The sequence below is a fragment of the Buteo buteo genome, chromosome 1, assembly GCF_964188355.1.
Source record: "Buteo buteo chromosome 1, bButBut1.hap1.1, whole genome shotgun sequence".
NCBI lineage: Eukaryota > Metazoa > Chordata > Aves > Accipitriformes > Accipitridae > Buteo > Buteo buteo.
The window spans coordinates 18,727,790-18,748,654 of NC_134171.1; the positions used below are offsets into that span (position 1 = coordinate 18,727,790).

At 35.6% G+C, this 20,865-nt stretch overlaps 1 protein-coding gene across 2 annotated transcripts in view; it reads left to right on the forward strand.

The window, feature by feature from the left end:
* SLIT2 (slit guidance ligand 2) overlaps positions 1 to 20,865 on the forward strand; it is a 273,323-nt gene that overhangs the window by 215,586 nt on the left and 36,872 nt on the right. For both annotated transcript variants that reach the window (XM_075023755.1, XM_075023766.1), the window contains 10 exons: positions 839 to 982; positions 2,106 to 2,272; positions 3,095 to 3,227; positions 7,117 to 7,185; positions 9,667 to 9,738; positions 9,961 to 10,032; positions 11,398 to 11,469; positions 13,974 to 14,137; positions 19,692 to 19,816; positions 19,950 to 20,047. In XM_075023755.1, coding sequence (XP_074879856.1) covers positions 839 to 982; positions 2,106 to 2,272; positions 3,095 to 3,227; positions 7,117 to 7,185; positions 9,667 to 9,738; positions 9,961 to 10,032; positions 11,398 to 11,469; positions 13,974 to 14,137; positions 19,692 to 19,816; positions 19,950 to 20,047 — 1,116 coding nt within the window. The remainder of the gene's footprint in view (positions 1 to 838; positions 983 to 2,105; positions 2,273 to 3,094; positions 3,228 to 7,116; positions 7,186 to 9,666; positions 9,739 to 9,960; positions 10,033 to 11,397; positions 11,470 to 13,973; positions 14,138 to 19,691; positions 19,817 to 19,949; positions 20,048 to 20,865) is intronic.

Genomic DNA, 20,865 nt, shown 5'->3' on the forward strand with positions numbered 1-20,865 from the left:
GATCAGCAGAGCAGAGCCAAGATTAAATGATCTCTGGAGCTTCAGCTGTCCATAGACCTTAGGTATTTTAATAAATCAGGCCTTTCATTTCTAACTTTGCATTTAAAGCTGCTAAAATTGTTAGAAGCATCTGTTCTTAGACAAGAACATGGGGAAAAAATAGTCATTTATTGATGGACAGATAGAACAGCAACTCCAAAGCTCATATGTTTTACAGAAATATGAGAGATTTTAGAATAGCTGTTTCTTGCTTAGTATTCTTAAATTTTTACTAAATATTACAGTCACGCTAAGGAGGAGTCAGGGTAGCCTTATTTCATTTAATTGAAATGCTTGAGAATGAAGTAGAAGTGGTTTCTAGAATTTATCTTAAGAAAATGCAGGTCAAAGGGGCCTCAGGAAGAGGTCAGCTGGTACTACCTTCTGCTCCATGTAAATAGCAGTTCTGAAGTCATTAGGCTTGGAAACATGAAGAGGGGGCTGCTGTGTGTCTCTGATTTGGGGAATTTCAATCAGTTTAATTTATAGTCAGGTAACACACTCATAATTACCGATTCTGGTACTGAAAGAAAAAAAACCCACAGAAATGCTTAGAGGAAACACCCCTTGTCTCTGTGAAACCTACCCACCCATCTTTCTGTTTTCCAGTCCCCTCAATGCACACTGTGCTCAGTCCCTTCAGGGAGGTGACAGGCAGCACAGGGGTCACGGCACTTGTGGTTCCTCCACTGGTAGCCGTCCTTTTGGAGTCACACCTCTTGGCCCTTGCTTGGGCCACCACTTCAGCTCTGGCCTCTGCTCGGGCTAAGCTAAGAAATGCTGATCCTTCCTTTTTCAGGATGCTGAGGAGCAACCGCGTGAGCTGTGTGGGAAATGACAGCTTCACGGGCCTGAGCTCAGTCCGCCTGCTCTCGCTGTATGACAACCAGATCACCACCGTGGCACCCGGCTCCTTCGATACGCTGCATTCCCTCTCTACGTTGTAAGTCACGTTTGTGTTTTACCTTACCCAAGTTTAAACCTCTAACGTTTTGGGGACATTTCTGTTAATGGTTTACTGTATAATTCCACAGCATGAGGTAAAGTTAAGGGAAAAAAAGAGTTCATAGAGGGATTTTGAGAAAGGTTATTTTCTGGACCGTCTTGGACACATGAAGAGTATGTTTTCATGGTGCCCTTTGATGCAGTGTTAGGTTTCCAGAAGGGCCTGAGAAGGCAGGAAAAATGTCCTGCTTGCCCCCTCACTGATCCGAGCCTGGGTAGAGAGCCACATTTTGGGTAGGCATTGCACAATCGCAGCTGTTCACATCACCATGTTGTCTGCCTGTCTGCACTGTGCTGTCCAATTATTATCTTAAATTTCCTCAGCCTACTGAGGATCTTAATTCATATATGTTTTATAATGAAGCTTCAGTCTCATTTTCTATGAAAAAAAGCATCTCTTTTTTATTTAAATATGACGTAATTTAAGGGAGGGGAAAATGCTGAGCAAAGCTGCCACCGAGTTTACCGAAGAAATGCTTTTTGTAGGTAGCATCATTCAGGAAAGTACTTAATCCCCTTTTTACATAAAAAGTGACACTTTGCACCAAGTGACTAATTTGTGCCTATTAGGGATGACATGTTTATAAATAATGGAATTGTCAATAGGTTTGTGCTGAAGTAAGGAGATGCCAAAAATACTGAGACTTCTAGAAGTAAATTCATTTTTATAACTGGCATGTAATCAACTTAGCTGTCACTTCAGATAGGAAACTTATTCTCTAGAGCAAATAAAAGATGGAAATCTTGAGATGACAAATTAATGGAATAGCTGTTGTCAGGTTAAAGCTAATAATGTAAAGTAATCAGCCTTCATCTCTGTATGAAATTACTGCATTATCAGTACAGAGTGGCTTGACAACAAGTCAGGTCTTTGACAGTTTTAAATTATTTCTAAATGAGTTATATCAAGATTCACCATACAGAGCCTAAATTGTAGCTTTCACCTATGGTTTGTACATAGCATTGTTTGAAGAACAGTATTTAAGCTTAGCTTTTTGAAAATAGAATACTTAGGATGAAAAAATGGTGTCATCCGAAGTAAACTTTCCTGTGGTTCTCAGAAACCTCTTGGCCAATCCCTTCAACTGCAACTGCCATCTCGCGTGGCTTGGAGACTGGCTAAGGAAGAAACGCATTGTGACGGGGAACCCTCGTTGCCAAAAACCCTACTTCCTCAAAGAGATTCCCATCCAGGATGTGGCAATTCAGGATTTTACATGCGATGATGGTAAGAAAATTAATATTTGAGCTTTTTATAATTACAGCTTTCATATGTATAGCTGCATGATTCCCATAGAACCCAAAGTGTTATGCTTTAAGTAACTTCATCTGTGCTTCATGCTCCATTTCTACATCAGTTTAAAAATCTTCCACCCATTTTTGGATGATCAGCAAGCACACGGCTATTGTATATATACTTTCAAATTTTTTTCTTGCCTATGTTCAGTACTGCAAATCATAATTTAGAGATAATATAAAAATTAAATAAATTGATCAAATGTAGTTCGGATGAGAATATTTTCAAATGCTCATGCTTGAATCAAGCACTCTTTCAGGTTACTTGATCAAATAACATGCCATTTTGCTTAGTTTGTGACTTCCTCAATGCTTAATAAAAAAAAGGCTGCTATTTTGCATCTCTCTCACACATGCTTCCATTTATTGCATTATTAGTTTGTCAATTTTAAAGGCTGTAACTTTTCTTTAAATAGATTCTGTTTATTTTTAATAATTTTTTAATTTTGAAAATAAACATGTATTTTGTTTTATTATCTTTCTTTTTAAGTTTTGATCTTTCTTTAATGATCTTTCATTCCATATAGTAGCATTTTTACCTAGTAAAACAGTATTGTACTAAATAAAGCATCACTTCAAATGTAAATTCTTGGAGCAATGGTTTACAGAGATGACTTAATGTTTTCCCTACCTGGAGATATCATAATGTAGAAATAACATGTTTGCTTATAGGAATTCCACGTGCGATATTATGGCTAATACCAAAGTGACATTTCTATAGCAAGCTTAGCATCTGTTTGTTTTTATTAACCAGGAAATGATGACAACAGCTGCTCTCCACTGTCCCGCTGTCCTGCAGAATGCACTTGTCTAGACACAGTAGTTCGCTGCAGCAACAAAGGCCTAAAAGCTTTGCCTAAGGGCATCCCAAAAGATGTAACAGAACTGTAAGTGGCACACTTCCCTTTTATGAAAATCAATGTCAGATTTATTTTGTCAGGTTCAAGAATGAGGGGAAGAGAAAATGAAGAATTGGATTCAGTAGATCAGCTGACATTTATTAATATACCACTTTATAAAGACTTGCACAGTATCTTGGGAAATTTGAGGTTGTTTGAATTAGCAAGGCTCTGTAAGTCCCAAAACAGTCTAAGAACTATCTGTTACTGAAAAGCTTTAAAAATATATGTATATAAAATCATAATCACTCTCAGAATTTATATCCTCAACACTGAACCATCCTGTAACTGAACATGGATATCATGTTGCAATGGCTTAAATTATGGGCAACAGTGAATCTGATTAATCTATGGTCACTGTTTAGAAAGGAATGAAGAAGTTCAATTACATGAAAAAGCAAAAAGAAAACAATCTATTAATGTGTTTGCATATTTTCATAATAAATGTGGTTTTGTGGTATTTCAAAAACACTGGTTTTAATAGAAAGCCTTACTTTTCGTATAGGCAGTCTTATACAATCTGGGATATTTTATTAATCTCTTGATAAATTATTATATGAGAAAAATGGTTAAGATTGCATTTTATGAGAAAATATAATTTGAATATGTAGATGGACAGTAACATTGATATAAAAAAGACCTTGCTACCTCACATATTGTTTGAAGGTAATGACTGAATAAGTTACTCATAAGACTAGATGAGTCAATTTTTATGCATTATGAAGGGGAAAATATAAACCTAAAAATTGGGTTATTCATCTGTTTTGAATCTTGATCAGATAGGTCACAAGATTGAAAGAAATAGATAGAAATTATTTACAAGAAAAAAGTTGGGTTTGTGTTACCTATGGCAAGTATTTAATATTAAATTACTGATGCTTCATAGTGACTGATTATTGTAGTGCTTTTTCAGAAGACATCGTAACTATGTATCTTAAGTCACTAAGAGAGTGACTTTATTGTTTTAGCATGTGGTATTATACAGAAGATTCTGAAATGTCCACCACTAGTGCGGTGCTTAATACCATCCAAAAGGCTTTAGTCATTAATGAAGAGAAATTGTTAAGAACTCAGACTAGCACACAGCTATATAAACCTATAACTTATTTTATTAGGTTTCGTTGTTGGTTTTTTCTCTCGAATAGAAGGTAGCTTAATTAAATATAGTCTGGCCTAATAAATACAATTTGACAATGTTAAGGGCATCAATGTAATGTAAAATTAAGCAGCTAAAGAGAGATACTTTTGGAATTGCAAGTGGAACCCTGACTGTGACTGAAAACTCATTTGTGCACAATTTTGTATGCTTTAATTAGTGTCTAAGCATGCAATTTAGCATATTTTTCAAAAGGATAATGGAGGTGTTTCCTGTTAGCAGTTGCATACTGATTGATTCTTCTTGTTCATTAGCATGCATAACCTTTCCAAGATGTACTCTTTACGTGTTTTATAAAATATCTTAATAGTTCATTTGAACAAGGAGGAATTTTTATCAGCCAAGTGGATATTTCTAGTACTTCAGTTCTAATGAAACTAAAGCAATATATCCTAATATATCACAGAATGATAGAATCATAGAATGGTTTGGGTTGGAAGGGACCTTAAAGATCACCTAGTTCCAATTCTCCTGCCATGGGCAGGGACACCTTCCACCACACCAGGTTGCTCAAAGCCCCATCCAACCTGGCCTTGAACTCTTCCAGGGATGGGGCATCCACAGCCTCTCTGGGCAACCTGTTCCAGTGCCTCACCACCCTCACAGTGAAGAACTTCTTCCTTACATCTAATCTAAATCTACCCTCTTTCAGTTTAAAGCCATTACCCCTTGTCCTATCACTACACACCCTTGTAAAAAGTCCCTCTCCGGCTTTCTTGTAGGCCCCCTTTAGGTAGTGGAAGGCTGCTATAAGGTCTTCCTGGAGCCTTCTCTTCTCCAGGCTGAACAACCCCAACTCTCTAAGCCTGTCTTCATAGGAGAGGTGCTCCAGCCCTCTGATCATCTTCATGGCCCTCCTCTGGACTCGCTCCAACAGGTCCATGTCGTTCTTATGTTGGGGCCCCAGAGCTGAACGCAGTACTGCAGGTGGGGTCTCACCAGAGCAGAGTAGAGGGGGACAATCACCTTCCTTGACCTGCTGGTCACGTTTCTTTTGATGCAGCCCAGGATACGGTTGGCTTTCTGGGCTGCAAATGCACATTGCTGGCTCATATTCAGTTTTTCATCCATTAATACCCTTAAGTCCTTCCCCTCAGGGCTGCTCTCAATCCATTCTCCACCCAGCCTGTATTTGTACTTGGGATTGCCCCGACCCATGTGCAGGACCTTGCACTTGGCTTTGGCATTGTTGAACTTCATGAGGTTTGCAGGGGCCCACCTCTCAAGGCTGTCAAGGTGACTCTGGATGGCATTCTTTTATCTGTCAATAAAAGAATTTTCTCAGAACACTTAGTCCTTCAAAAAGTTTAAATGTTGTTCATTTCTTTCTTAGTAATTAAGTATATGAGCCCATGCTCCATTCACCACCATTTATGTAATGCCATTAACATAGTGTAAGCTATAAAACTTGTTGAGACACGTATTTTGTATTTGGCAAGCAGCCCTAAGGAAGGCATAGTCCAAGGGAAAAAAAAAATGAAAGAAAAAGCTTTTTCATTAGATATAGATAGTTATTTCATTAAGTTTAACTGTGTTTCAGCCCATCCTTTTAGTCAAGACAAAAGTTTCCAAAGATGCTGCAGCATACTTAAAGACATTAAGCTCAAAATTAATCTAAGAATGTCTCTATCAGAGGCTGCTCTTAATTCAAGTGTGTTCCAAGTATTTGGATGGCTAAAATATATTCTTTATATAGGGATAATGAGGGTGTAGTTTTTACTTAGGTTCCAGGAGACACAAGTAATACCACCATCAGGAAGTCATTTGCCCCAGTTGAGAAACTAAAGATGTTTTATCTTCCTGCTACTGTCTGCTTCATTTCAGAGAACCAGGTAAATTCAGCACTTCTTATCATCTCTAAACTATTTGCCCTGGTTACATGAAGAGCCCCTCCACTTGCACTTTGTAATGACTGGCTGCGCACTGGAAGCTTTTTAGGCAAGGCTTGTTACCTTCCTTTGCCTGTAACTCGGATGCCGATACAGTTTGATGGCTCTGTACCTGTTAACTCTAAGGATGAACAAGTCTGTTATCAAGAATTATGAGCATGGAAGAGGAGCAAGGAATATACAGGAGCTATAACCCTACAAAGAGGAGAAAAAAAAAATATCTAACTTTCTAGTGAAGGATAATTGATTACTGTCTTTAGTCCCTAACATACTCCATAGGAACAGGCTTGTGGTATGTCATGCCTGATATATCATGAAATATACAGGGAGAAATTAGGGAAGGTGACCTGAACCGCCGGCATAACAAATGAATTTGCTGTTAGAGCTGGGACCAGCCCTTGCTGTTTCTACTGTAAAGGACTACCTCTGCAATGTCAGGGTCTGTTTCTATTTACAATAGCTCAAAATCCACACTTAATGCGAGTTGCAGAAGTCAGATTTACTTTTCACCTGTAGGTGTGTGTGAAATGGAGATGATAAGGACCTAATTTTGCAGAGTCTTTATGAAATAACAGAAAATACTATGTAAGAGTTGGTTGTTATTACTGTTACTTCATAATACTCATAATATCTGATACAATAGCATTTGGATCTTAGGCTACAGGTCCTCAGTTGTCTCTAAAAACCAAAATTTGTAGGCAAGTTTTAGTATGAAACAGAAATAGTATGTATTTGTTTATTAACTTTACTGTTGGATTCTAAGATTAGTAGATGAAGATGCTACTGTTTTAACAAAAAACATAATGCTCTATGTTTTATTTTTCTATTTTAGTTATTTGGATGGAAATCAGTTTACCCTTGTTCCAAAAGAGCTTTCCAACTACAAGCATTTAACACTTATGTAAGTAGTTTTAGAGCAACATCCTCTACTACAATGAAAAAATACAAACCAAAACAAAATACCCTACTACATTATACCTGGGTTTAGTTGTAAGAAAAAAAATATAAAATGTATCTTATCTTTTAGCAAATATGATGCGCAACCACTTTTTACAACAGAGGATATTTTATTCGGCTTAACACATCCTACATATAATATACTCTGTCACATTTTATAAGCAGGTGTATTTCATTCCAGTGATTACACCACAAAGTAAATAAGCAGGAATTATAGTTAGCCTGAAAAGGGATGTAAAATCATACAAAGTTAGGGTAATTAGGGTAAGGCGTTAGGGTAATACAGCATTTTGTTACGAAGCTCCATAAAGGCACTAGAATTATTTCATTTACAAAAGAAACATTCTGTCCTATGCTTCATTCTGTGGTATGCTTTGCATAGGAATAGCACATACTGCTGTTGTAACACTTGAATGTAACCCCTTCTGTTTCTCCCACAATATATGGTTTAATGACTCAAGAGGAGAGCTTGTCTAGAGCGCCTTACTCCCGACTCTATTGCTGACTCACTCTCTGATTTGAGGCAAATCACTAGCTGCTCTAAAATTTATTACCTCTACTTCATGAATGATTTGAATGTGATTTCTGTACCTTGTAAGAGTACAGTGAGAGAAACAGGAAGACTGTCAATGTAAATGGATGTAATTCCATGGCCTTTGTTAGGACTATAAAAATTTATACCAGCTGAGGTTGAACTGTGTAACATTCTGAAAGCAGTTTGTGGTTTCATTATAATCAGAATAAAAAGTGGAGGAGAGTAACAAAATCCCTTAAATTTCTTTTTGACTGGGTTTAGAGCTTTGCTGCAAAAATTGAAAATGGTTTGACATTCAAAAACAAGAACTTGGTTTCCTTTATTTACCTCATGCTAGACAAAAGTGGTCACGGTCACAAATTTAGAAAAAAAAATGTTTCCAAAACTTTTTGTATTTTGCAAATAATGTCAGGAAAAAACCTGTGCAATATTCTCAAATGTATACAGCGTAGAACCTATAGGAAATCTTTGTGGATTGTTTAGAGAAGTTATACAAGAACTAACTTGCAGCACACAGAAAATACAAACTTTAGAACCTCAGTACCAGAAGCAAGCGTATAGATTGGACTGTATGCAGTAACAGTATCAGTGGAGACTGGATATATGGCTAGAGATGAGGTTAATTAGAGGCATAGTGACAAGGCTTCCATCACAGAGATTAGGTACTTGTGGTGTATTTTTGACAAACAGACAGAAATTGTATAACTTTACCTTCTAATCAGAAAATACACACAAACAATTTAGCAGACATGTAATACAATAAATTATAGTTGAACAGTAAATAAAATGCAAATAAGATGAGTATTAACAGTCTCTATTTATCAGACCTGTAGGGCAAGTTATTGTAATCTTTTCTGAATATATCCTCATACTGCTGTTATGAAGTTGAGAATGTTCCTCAGCTGTGTTTGGAAAACCAAAACACTATGCTTAGTTCTTCTGTGGCCAAACAAGGAATTGCATATGACTCTGCTGAGTTCCAGATTAACAAGGAAAATTGTTTATTTCTAACTTTTTCTTTCTCTTTTGAATAGACTGCTCTGTTATACTTGCCTAATATGTTTATTATTATGAGTCAGTTGTCTTACATGCTTTCATGAAATTTGAGACAGAGAAATACGCATATTGCATAGCTATTCAACAGTACTCTTAAGTTAAAATATCAAGGGCCCCTCAGAAACAAATGCTATATTATTTCACCACAAAATACAGTAAACAATAGTGAAATAGTGAACATAAAATGAAGACTAAAGGACAATATCAGAATAAAGAACAAGCAGTATTCACATTTAATACGGCTTCTTCAAAGCTTCTTTGAAGCTACCATCTTTGAAGCTACCAGCATACCACTCCAGTTTCCATCATACTTATGCTTAAGATTTTATTCATTAGAATATTGAACAACAAGAAAGATGTTAAGGCTTTCTCTATAAATCTTAAGACAGTGTTCTTTATAATAATAGCTTTGGGCTTTGATGCCTTCAGTGTGTAAGTGTTAAGTAGAGTATTAGATGATATTTACTCAGGTGTCATTAGGGACATGACTAGAATGTTTTCCACTTTAAAACATTCCTTTCATTTCTATACTTGGGTTCATGTAGGTTTGCATTATTAACTCAGTAGCATGATGGACATTGCTGTTGTATAAGAATGCATTGCACTGCTTTTTCATCTGTGTTGAAATGAACATGCTTTTCATTGATCAAGCTAAACACTTGCTAGGCTTGTATATGGCATGTGAAAATAAAAATATGTGCTGCTTTAAATATTGATACCAATGATGATACTACTTCTACTAATAAAAATAATGTATCTGTCAGTTTAACTTACAGTGTTTCAGGACTGGGGCAGTCATTTTAAGGTCTGAATTTCTGAATTTATTTTTTATAGAGATTTAAGTAACAACAGAATCAGCACTCTTTCTAATCAGAGCTTCAGCAACATGACTCAGCTGCTCACCTTGTAAGTTTAAACATGTAACAGTGACTCTTTGGAAGCATTACAGTGTTTTTTTTGTCTTGGAAAGAAAGGAAATTCAGTTGATATTAAAGCTTGCTTGTTGTGGAGGCTGTAAAATAACTTGTTTTCTAACTAGCTATGTGTGCAAAAGCTGGTTTTGGTCATGCTCTGCATTGTTTACTGAATGGCTGATATACTTGCTGACGGTATTTTATATATTTTCAGAATTCTTAGTTACAACCGGCTGAGGTGTATCCCTGCTCGGACTTTTGATGGGTTGAAATCACTTAGGTTGTTGTAAGTATTATTTTTTAACCATTGCTATTTTCCAGAATTTTTATTTGTGTACAGTAGATAGCAAATCTGTAGGAAGTTACTAGATATTAAAACCTATCAAAGATTTTAGAAGTGATAATTACATAGCCTTAAAAATCTAAGTGGCTTCATTCTGGGAAAGTATACTCTCAAAATGCTGCACAAGAAGTTATGTGACCCTGGACAACATTATATATACAGACATACACTTTTTACTTTTCTGCTTTTTAATCTTGGCTGTATTTCTTTTTTGTGTTAAGTTCTTCCTTGTTATAAGCATTAAAGTCTAACAAAAATGCCATATGCATAAATTCCTCAGTATATATGAAGGAGTTTTGCAGTTGAATTTTGAATATTTTTATTCCAACAATAAATTTATTTTCTCTTGTTTCATTTAATATGGGAATATTTCCAAACCCATTACATCATGGTTAACTATTGAAAATCAATAAAATTGCTTTTTGGTTCCAAGAAAACTTTCCATTTTACCACTAGGAAAAACATGGTTGAAAGGGCACATAAAGGGACAAAGGAAAATTAAGAACAGTCAGTCTAGTTTACAGCTTCAGTTTGTCATTAAAAAAAAAACCTGCAAAAATTCTTTCTCAAAAGTCCCCAGCAGAACAAGTAATTTTTGCCTCCATTTGGGTAGTTTATAACCATTTAATAGCCTAGTTGGATTAAACGTCTCAATCATGGCATTATTTAAGTGTGTCCACATAGCTTCAATTATTTTATATAAATATGGATAATTTCAAGAACCATAATTCTATTTGCATTAGATATATGCATAACTGAATGAATTTATAGAAAAGGAGAGATATTTTTGTGCAGGTTTGCTACAGGAGACATAACACTGGTCCTGGTATTGATGCTTAATAAGGTCTTTAACTTTACTATCAAATTAGGGCAACAACCGTAATACTTATACTAGTGAACAGTCAATGCCTGTATTTTCTATGAATCCATGAAATATTAAAAAAAAAAAAAGAACTTAATTAATGGGAAATTCAGGGAATTGCTGAAAAAGTCAGAAATAAGAACTCTTCTCCTATCCCTAAATCCAGTCAGTACTTTGCAGAAGTGTGCCTACTTTTACCAACCTTTATTCTTTCAGTTTTAATAGAATCATGTTATTAACATTTCATATGAAATTCAGGATGAAAAAAATCAAATGATAAGTAGGCTGCCAGTTAGAGCTTAAAAAAAACCAAACAGCTGGAAACACTGAGGAACTGGAAGAAAAAAATTGTGAAAAGCTGAAAACTGTTTACAGAAGATGAAATTTGCAAAGTTAACCTGCTGTTTTTTATGCATATATATTTTTCTGTTTATTTTCTTTTTAAGGTCTTTACATGGCAATGATATTTCTGTTGTTCCTGAAGGAGCTTTTAATGATCTTTCAGCGTTATCACACCTGTGAGTATTCAGATGATAACTGTATTTTTTATGTTACATTTAGCAAATTTCATATAGTTGAACAAAGACAAAATGCAAAGGCCTGCTCTGGAACAAACTCATGGCATCAGTACAGGCTGGGGACAGGCCAGAGAGCTAGCAGCTCAGCAGAAAAACCCTGGGCCTCCTGGTGGGCAGCAAATTGAATGTCTGCCATGTCCCCTTATGGCAATAAAAGCTAAAGATGCTCCGGGCTGAACTAGAAAGCAAGCAGCCAGGTGACTGAGGATAGTGGCCACATCTGGAATATGTGTTCAGCTTTTCCAGTACAAAGCAGATGTGTATGAGCAAATCCAGGATAGGGGCAAGCAAAGTGGGGAGGTGGCTGGATCGTAGGAGCTGTGAGGAGAGGCTAAAGGAACCGGGCTTACTTAGCCTGGAGGAGGAGATACCAAGGAGGGACCTAATAGTCTTTAAGCCGCTAAGGGGATTACAGCAATGAGGGAGACAGATTCTTCTCAGAGGTGCACAGTGAAGAGTAAGAGTCAACAGTCACGAGCTGCAACAAGGGAAGTTTGATCGAACATAATGAAAAAACCTTCACCGTGAGGATGATTCAGCTTTGGAACAGGTTGCCCAAAGAAGCAGAAGAATCTCCACCCCTGGAGATTTTCAGAGCTCAGCTGGACACAACCCTGAGCAACCCTGCTCTGACTTTGAAGTGAGTCCTGCTTTGTGCAGGAGGTGAGACTAGATGACCTCCAGAGTGCCCTAAATTATTCTGTGATTCTGTGTTGGTGTCTGTTGACATAGAATACATGGCATCTGATGTCAGAACATAATTTGAGGCAATACTTTTCCTATTTTTAATTTTCAATGGGAACCTAGATTAGAACAAGTTACCTATCTGTAAACCTTGTTGTGTTTATGGATAGTTATTAAATCTTTGCTTGCAATTGAGGAGTGAGTTGACTAGTGCCTTTAGATATATCTGGTTTTTATGTTTCTGAACAGCTGCAGTTGTTAAAAACTTAATTATCTGTTTCTAGTTCAGTATTGGACATTTACATTTAATTTGCCATTTCTCAGAAATTTGATGATACTGATTAAGCTTTAAGTCATTGATAATTCATTCAAATGCTACTATTAAACTAGCTTATTTGCATGAAATATCAGTAAAACTTACATAGATCTGATTGTTGTTGCTGTTATTTTTTTCTTGATGGCTGCCAGTTATCCTTGCCAACATTCTGATTTTAGCAGAGCAATTGTGTTATCTCAGTTCAGGCTGATGTTCACTCTTACAAATATGGAGTGGACAAATTCTAGGTGTTTTTTCTTGCATGGGAGGTTCCCTATCACTAGGTATGATTTTTGTTACTGCTCTGACTTCAGCCTGACTGAACAAGTATATGTATATACATTTTCTTATGTTCAGCTGGAAGTATGTAGTAATATTTAAGAGAGGGCTTCCTGCTCAGTGTGGCAGAAAAGAGTGTTTCAGCAGTGGTAGTTTCTACTGCCTTTGCTTGCCAAAGATTTTCTTGTATCTGTAGAAGACCCACTGATGCAAAGTTGTGGAACAATCTGAAAAAAAGTACTGAAACATCTGGAGAAGTAGGATGTTCTAATACTGCCATTTGACAGTGTGTGCACATGTCAAGATTATCTGTTGAAAGTTCTATGATTATTGTGTTCCTTAAAAGGAATATGAGTACATCTTTGTAGAATGGCATAATGCTTCTATCCTCCAAATTAACTACACAACATATCATTGTTCTCAGAGTTTTAAGAGTATTTATAGTTTCTAGCAGAGAAAATAGACACTTAAAAAGCCCTTACAGAAATTAATTCTGAAAATCTTTAGCTAAATTATTTTTTAATTAAAAAAAAAAGATTTATTTAAAGAAATGGATTTGCTTTCATAACAAGGCAATTCTTATGTAGCTACCACAAAGCTAGGATAATGTAGTTTTATTTACTTATGCAGCAGAGACTTCTTACAGAATTCTGCACATAGCTGTGAGTTCAGTGGGAGAGCTCCAAAGAGGAAATAATTAAATCAAATTTGGAAGCTTAGAAACAGATGGTTTGTACCAGCCTGGGAGCCATAAACTGAAAAGGAAAAATATCAGGGTGGAACTCTCTGGGGTTGCCTTGGCTGCTTCGGAAGAAATACTTTATTCTTGCTAACTTAGTTTTCCAGTATCAGTTTCATTCTGCTGATGCAGCTGATCTTGGCCATTACATAGCAACGGTGAAACAGAGCTAGTTAGTATTAGCTCTCCAAAGTTCACACATAATGCAGCTAAGAATAGCTAGGTTTCTGGACCAAGTTTACTGCTAAAACTATCACTTCTTGATTTAGAACCCAAATCCAGACACTTCATGTGCTTATGGTCAATTTGGTGGAGGGAGGGCAGGTTTGTGGTCTGAATTTTTTTTGCCAACCTGTTCTCTGGCTTCTCATTTTAAAAGCAACCATTTAAAACTTTATTCCCTTTTTGTTTGTCTGCTTTCCATAGGGCTATTGGAGCAAATCCTCTTTATTGTGATTGTAACATGCAGTGGCTATCTGACTGGGTAAAATCAGAATACAAAGAACCTGGTATTGCACGTTGTGCTGGTCCTGGAGAAATGGCAGATAAACTTCTTCTCACAACTCCTTCTAAAAAATTTACTTGCCAAGGTACTGGTTTTGTTTTTTTCTCTTTGAAGTGTCAATTTTGAATTTTTACAAATAGTTGAGCTATGAAATAGTCCTCTGTGCTCTAAATGCATTTATTACAGCATCTTCACTCAGCCTTGTCATCATTCCTCTTCATACTTAGGGATGTAGACATTGATTCTATTCAGGAACTGTATTTATTTTAAAAACTTCAATGCCTATTTCTTTTCAAATAGATGGAGGAGAAAAAAAGTCTTTGAACTTGCAGTACAGTATTCCTCAGTACATGGATGTACATAGGTACCTGGTACTTGTCTGAGTCATGAACTGCAGTTTAAACATCTACACTTCCCTTAGCCGAAGAACATCCTTTTCCTTCAGACTGTTTACAGTAAAATCATTAAATACATCCATAAACCTTGCAGTCTGCAACTGATTGCATCAATACATCCAGAATGCTTCCTCTGATATTTCAGCATTAAAAAAAAAAAAAAAAATCACGTAGGCAGAGAGATGTGATTACCTCTCTAGAGATCTCATCCTAAAATGTTAACTGGGAGGTTTCTCAGGGTTTGGACCAAGAGTGTTTATCTCCATGTTGGTACCAATGTTGCTGGAATTTATATCACAACTTACATTATTGTCTGTTAATTCCTAGGTTCTTTTTCTGAACCTTACTATTTTTTTGGTTAGAAAAACATGGTTCTCTCTCACATGGAGAGAGAACATTGGTTTACTGTTCAATCGTCCTCTATTCCATCCATTTCTTGTTCTTAAATATTCTGAAAACATAGAAAACTTCTGCCATAGCTTCATTTCTCACGGCCCTGATTCAGAAACATTGAAATTGCCAACTGAAAAAAAAAAAAAAAAACAAAACAACAAAATTTATGTGTGCTTATACTTGTAAGACATTACTAAGCTTGTAGTTATTTCTAAGGCGTCAGATAAATACGATCTTTAGTCTTGTAGAAATAATTTATTCTCACAGTCTAGGTAATCTTCAAGCTACTTTGATTTATTCATCTGTTAATGTATCTTCAAAGGTGAGCTTAATCCCTTTGTAATTTCTTCCTTAAAAAAGCAATGGGACTTTGTTGGAGTTTGTCTCATCCGAAGTTGTTCTTTACTGCATGTTCATCCTATTTAGTCTTCTCTCCTTCGGCTTTCTGTCAAAAAAACTTTTTTTTAAACAAAAACCACTGGAACCCATTTTGTTCTTGCAATGCCAATGAATTGTCTCTCCCTCCAAATTCTTCTTGCAGTTTTTCAACAGTACCTCTCTGAGGTCATGCCAGCATTCATTGCATATGACATTCATCTGTTGCCAAGTCTCTTAGTCTGATTTTAGATAGGACATTTGCTGGCCAATCTGATCATTTTCTCTACAAGTATCCACTGAACATTATTGCAGATATGCTCTTATTACACACTGTTTTAGGGATGTAAGTGAAAGAATATTTGCATGGACATGAAGGACCTGTTTGGTTATTTTCCAGCTCTGTCAGTTTTAAAAACTGTATCACCCCTGCCTACAATCATTGTTATGTTTCTGTCAGACAATCCAGAAAGTATAACTTAACACCCTCTTGCCCATCAGAAAATATCCTTTATATTATTATGCAGGGTAAGAACTGTATTTGTTTCACTTCCAAGAGTGGAGATCTGGTATTATGGATACCTTTGAGAGAAAATAATTTTCCTGCCACTGTCCTGTGAAGATACTCATAATTACAGATTGCAAATCATCAGCTTTTCAATGACATGATGGCCCTGTAAGACATTATGTGTCTGTTACTCAAAGATAAGTAATTTTATCTTTTGCTTAAAAATGAACTGCTGAATAGAAATTAGGAAGATGCTATATTCCTATTAGAACCAAAATTTTAGGCTATGAATGAGAGGACTGTTTTCAAAATATTTGTTGGTAGTCTGCTGTTGTATATATACAGGAAGAGAGTAGTGTGTAATTCCCTCTTATCAATATCTCTGGATTCAACTGAAAGTGAAATGGGTGCTTGAATTTTACTTACATCACGAATAGTTCCCAGTGAAAATGTGCATTTTAAAATGAAGTCCTATCTCAGTCGTAAAGCTCCATAAAATCACTGTACCTCACTCTACTTTTATGAATTCTTTTACTCCAGGAATCATCCCTTAGTATTTTCTTCTTTCAGTTGTTTTTTCTACATTTATGGGTGTTTTTTTCTTTTTTTATGTGGCCTCTAACAGATTCTCAATCTTTTACTTTTACCCCTCTACCATCCATGCCCTGCTTCTAGAGATTCCAGGGCCTTGTGGTTTTCTGATACCAGGTAAGGTTATAAGTAGATCTGAAATGGGTGATCTGCTTAAGAATGGACCTTCTGACCTTCCTTTTGTGTACCTCAAGCATACTTCTTTCCTAAGACACGCATGTTTACTGTTTGTTTTCCCCTCTGATGAATTTAAAACTGACTCTTCATATGTCATTTAACATATTGTATGAACAGTTTTGTTATTTTAAAAGCCAGGGTTTCAGGTTTGAAAATTACCTAACTGAAACAATTGTTTCCACTGCATTGTACTAAAATTGGTGATTTCATTAGCTGCTTTAGTGTAAGTGAATCAGTGTAGATACTGATTTTCAGACCATATGCAAGAGAGAATAGGCATCATAAAATGACAGAGCTCAAAGTTTTTCTTGCAACAGGTTTCTCTAGAAGATGGTTTTGAGAGGGTTTGTGTCATGTTTTCCTTTAAAATTGTTAGATAGCTACATGTGTGTGTCTATGTCAATAAAATACGGTTAGTTTTTCACTGTTTACAAAAGAATACTGCTTATTTTTTCTTTTATTTTAAGGATTTTTTCCAGTTAGGGCTTATTAAAGAATATGTATGTCTACAATATGAAAAACTGAACAATAGTTATGAACCCAATTCTTTTTCATATACAAGTCTTTTGTGTGTGCTGGTCTCTTCTGTGTGGGTGCTGGTCTCTTCTCTTCTGTCAGGTGTCTGGATATAAGACAAGAGGAAATGGCCTCAAGTTGAGGCAGGGGAGATTTAGGTTAGATATTAGGAAAAATTTTTTTACTGAGAGGGTTGTCAAACATTGGAATAGGCTGCCCAGGGAAGTGGTTGAGTCACCATCCCTGGAGGTACTCAAAAAGCGCGTGGTACTTCAGGACATGGTTTAGTGGGCATGGTTGATGGTTGGACTCAATGATCTTGAAGGTCTTTCCAACCTAAGTGATCCTATGATTCTAAGCAGAAAGAGGAAGGGAACAGTATACTGCAAATGAAAATAGGTTCCAGAACTGCCTTTCCATTAGACTTCAGTAAAAATATCTGAAACATTTCCATTTTTTGATCTTACAACTGAAGAATGATAAATCAAAATGTTAACTTTTTATTGGATACTACATATATAATAGTTAGAAATAAATGCTTACAGCACAAAATCAGATACAGTTTTGTTTACTATCTTGTTGAGACTTAGGTTCCATTTTCTGGCTCTGTTTTGGAAGTGAAATTTAGATTGCTAATCTGTTTGGGTAAATAACCTTGGTTACTGAATGTTTTTTAATTCATGCCAAATAATTAGCATTTTATTGCATGAGAAATAGAAAAGAGGATGTGATGTTCAGAATAAACAGTTGAGGCAGGGAAGCATAGACTTTGAGGCTACAGCACAGTGTTACAATTTTTATTTTTTTTTCAGTATGTGCCTCTTGCACCTTACTTTTTTCACAGAACCTCTTAATGTACTCTAGCAATAATCAGCAGTAGTCTAGAGTACACAGGCAGGACTTTCTAGATGTAAATTCTATGGTTTTTGTTTCAACTCTTCTACCTCTGCTGTTTGCTTGTCTAACAGAAACTTTCATCAGGTGTAGATTTCTCTTTCAAAGTAAGGTAATGAAGACAAGAATAGTCAATGATCCATATAGATTGTGGCTTTGGCAATAAGCGTCTTATCACAGATTACCGTGTTCATCCGTTTGGATTTGCTTGCAAGCTGTGACACAGAAGGATACCAGCAACTGCAGATTTAAAAAAATAATTAAAAAAAAGTCAACCTCTTCTTGTCTAACACCCCCTACTGAATTTTTGTAATCACACAGCTTCCTTCCATGCCAGCTCCTTTACAATGACTTACCTGAGACTAATTTTGCAAAGAAAAATAAGTAAAGAAAGTTAAGAAATTGAATTTTAAAAAAAAAACTAAAACCCCATATCTCAGTAAAAGTGCCCTGTTAGCTTGGAAAACTTTGCAGTCTGGCTTATTTTGAGTAAAACCTGTTATGGAGCAATCAGGCAGTTCCACCAGTAGGTCTTAGGAGTTTGGGGTTTGTGTCTAGTTAGAAGAAATCACTGGTTATTCCTTAAAATGTACAAATCACCTGTGGATAACTGAAGGGATTTTTCATAGGTGAAATCTGACATCAAGCTGGATGCAGTAATGTCATCAGGTAATAGAGCTGGAGATAGTAGAGAATGTATGTTCATTCTCTTAATAGGCATTTGGCTAAGTCACCTGTTTTCTCTTACAGTAATCAAACTTTTTTCTACCACAAAGTGTATGAAAATGAATCATTATTTATACACAGGTGATTTCTAGTTTTTAACAAATAAGCAGTGATTTCTTTGATTGTTTGACAAAAAAAAAACCAAAACCCTGATGGTTCCCAACTTGAAAATTTACTGTGAAAAGGCTGTATTAAAATTGTAAAACAACAGAAAAATAAATAAATATCTAAAAAATATTATTATAATAGGGATAAGATTTATGTAGGACAGGGCTTTAAGCCTGGCTTCTGAAACTTAAGGTTTTGTCAGTATTCATTTCTGAATTCTGTCGTTATAATCATTAATATAAGAAACTAGACTGCAAACATGGATTGAAGCCTTCATTTGCACATAGATTCATGGTACAGTTTGCATTATTTGTGGGCTCAACTAAGGCAGTAATGCACAGAACTGTGGCTGACTCCGTAAGGGAACAAGGCGAAATATAGAGCTATTTACGATAAGATAGCTTGGATAATGCAATTTACATTACAGTTCACAGATATTCAACCATTTTATAAGTAATTTTACCACTTCATTTTGCCATCTCTGTAATCCTGCGATAAAAAAATAAATTAAAACAAAAATACATTAAAAATAGTTTTCTCAGTAACACCATCAAGGGAAGGATTGCAAACTGTGATAGCCCTTTTTCTCATAGGCAATTTTTACCCCCTAGAGAGACAAAAGCTGAAATTGTATTCTTCATTTTGTTAATACCAAGGGAAGGTAATTATCATGGATCGGAACTGTACAGGTTTCAGAGAATGGGGATATGGGAATCACTTTGGGGTCAGCTTCTTTTTTTAAAAAAAAAAGTGATAATTAAACCAAAAATCCAACCCCAAATTTATTTGGTCATGTTAAAAGAATTAAAGACAGTCCAGCATTTCATTCATGTAGAAACACCACAAAGTCTAAAATATAAATTTCATTTTAAAATTCAAAGCAATATGGCAGATATATCCTGTCAAATATAAATTAGTAGTTGTTTGTTTCTGACTATCCAATTTGTATTTTTAAGGGCCCGTGGATGTTAATATTCTTGCTAAGTGTAACCCCTGTTTATCAAATCCATGTAAAAATGATGGAACCTGCAACAATGATCCAGTTGACTTCTATAGATGTACTTGCCCATATGGTTTCAAGGTAGGTACTGAATGAAGAGGAAAAAGCTTATTGAAATGTAAGCTTCTCCTTAACAACCTTTAATTTTTATTTGGCTCCCTTCCACTACTGTCTGTATTTTCTTCTTAAATTATAATTGTTGTTCCCTGCATAGGGTCAAGACTGTGATATTCCCATTCATGCTTGCATTAGTAACCCGTGCCACCATGGTGGAACTTGTCATTTGAAAGAAGGAGAAAAAGATGGTTTCTGGTACGTTGTTTTTAATTGTAATAACAGGATGGAAAACTACTGAGTTTTATATGCTGAAATAATTTTGATGTTAATCTTGAGGTTCTCTGTGTTTGCTGGTAAGTGCACCACAAAGGCAGATTGTCAGTGCTTCTGAAATTTTCAGAACACGTCGCCATCCTTGGAAAGCTTCTAAAGCTTTGAAACTGTTAAAAACAATAACAAATGACTGTGATTAGTTGAGGCATATCAGGTCAAGACAACATAGTATTGACTCCATTATGCTAATTAATAGCTAGCTAGATCCCTGCTGAAAAAATCTCACAATTCATCTGTTGTCGTGTGTATTTCTTCAACAGACAGCATGTAAATGATAAAATGTAAATCCCAGTGAAACAGAAAATTAATGATTCATTTGAAACTCACTATGCCAGCAGATAAACATGCTGTGAGCATTTTTAATCTTGAGTTATTTAATCACACAGTACAATTACTCCAGATGTACTTCATGAATTATGAAATAAAGTTCTTTAGCATTCTTATGTGAAATTATTAGTCATTTAATAATCTACACCTCAAGCTTGTTAGAAATGACACTTCAAAAAGATACAATTCATTATCCTGCAATTCATTATGACATTTTCTTATTTTTTAATCCAAATTCTGTCCAAAGATTAAATAGATTTCTATTAAAAATTAAGCATATACATCTTAATACTATGCCTTTAGAATTTAAAGTGACAGTCATGTCTCAGAATTTGACCTTTTTCATTTATTTGTTTAAACACTACATATTTTGAAAATCAAAGCGATCTTATAATGAAAGCTGTAGAAATTAT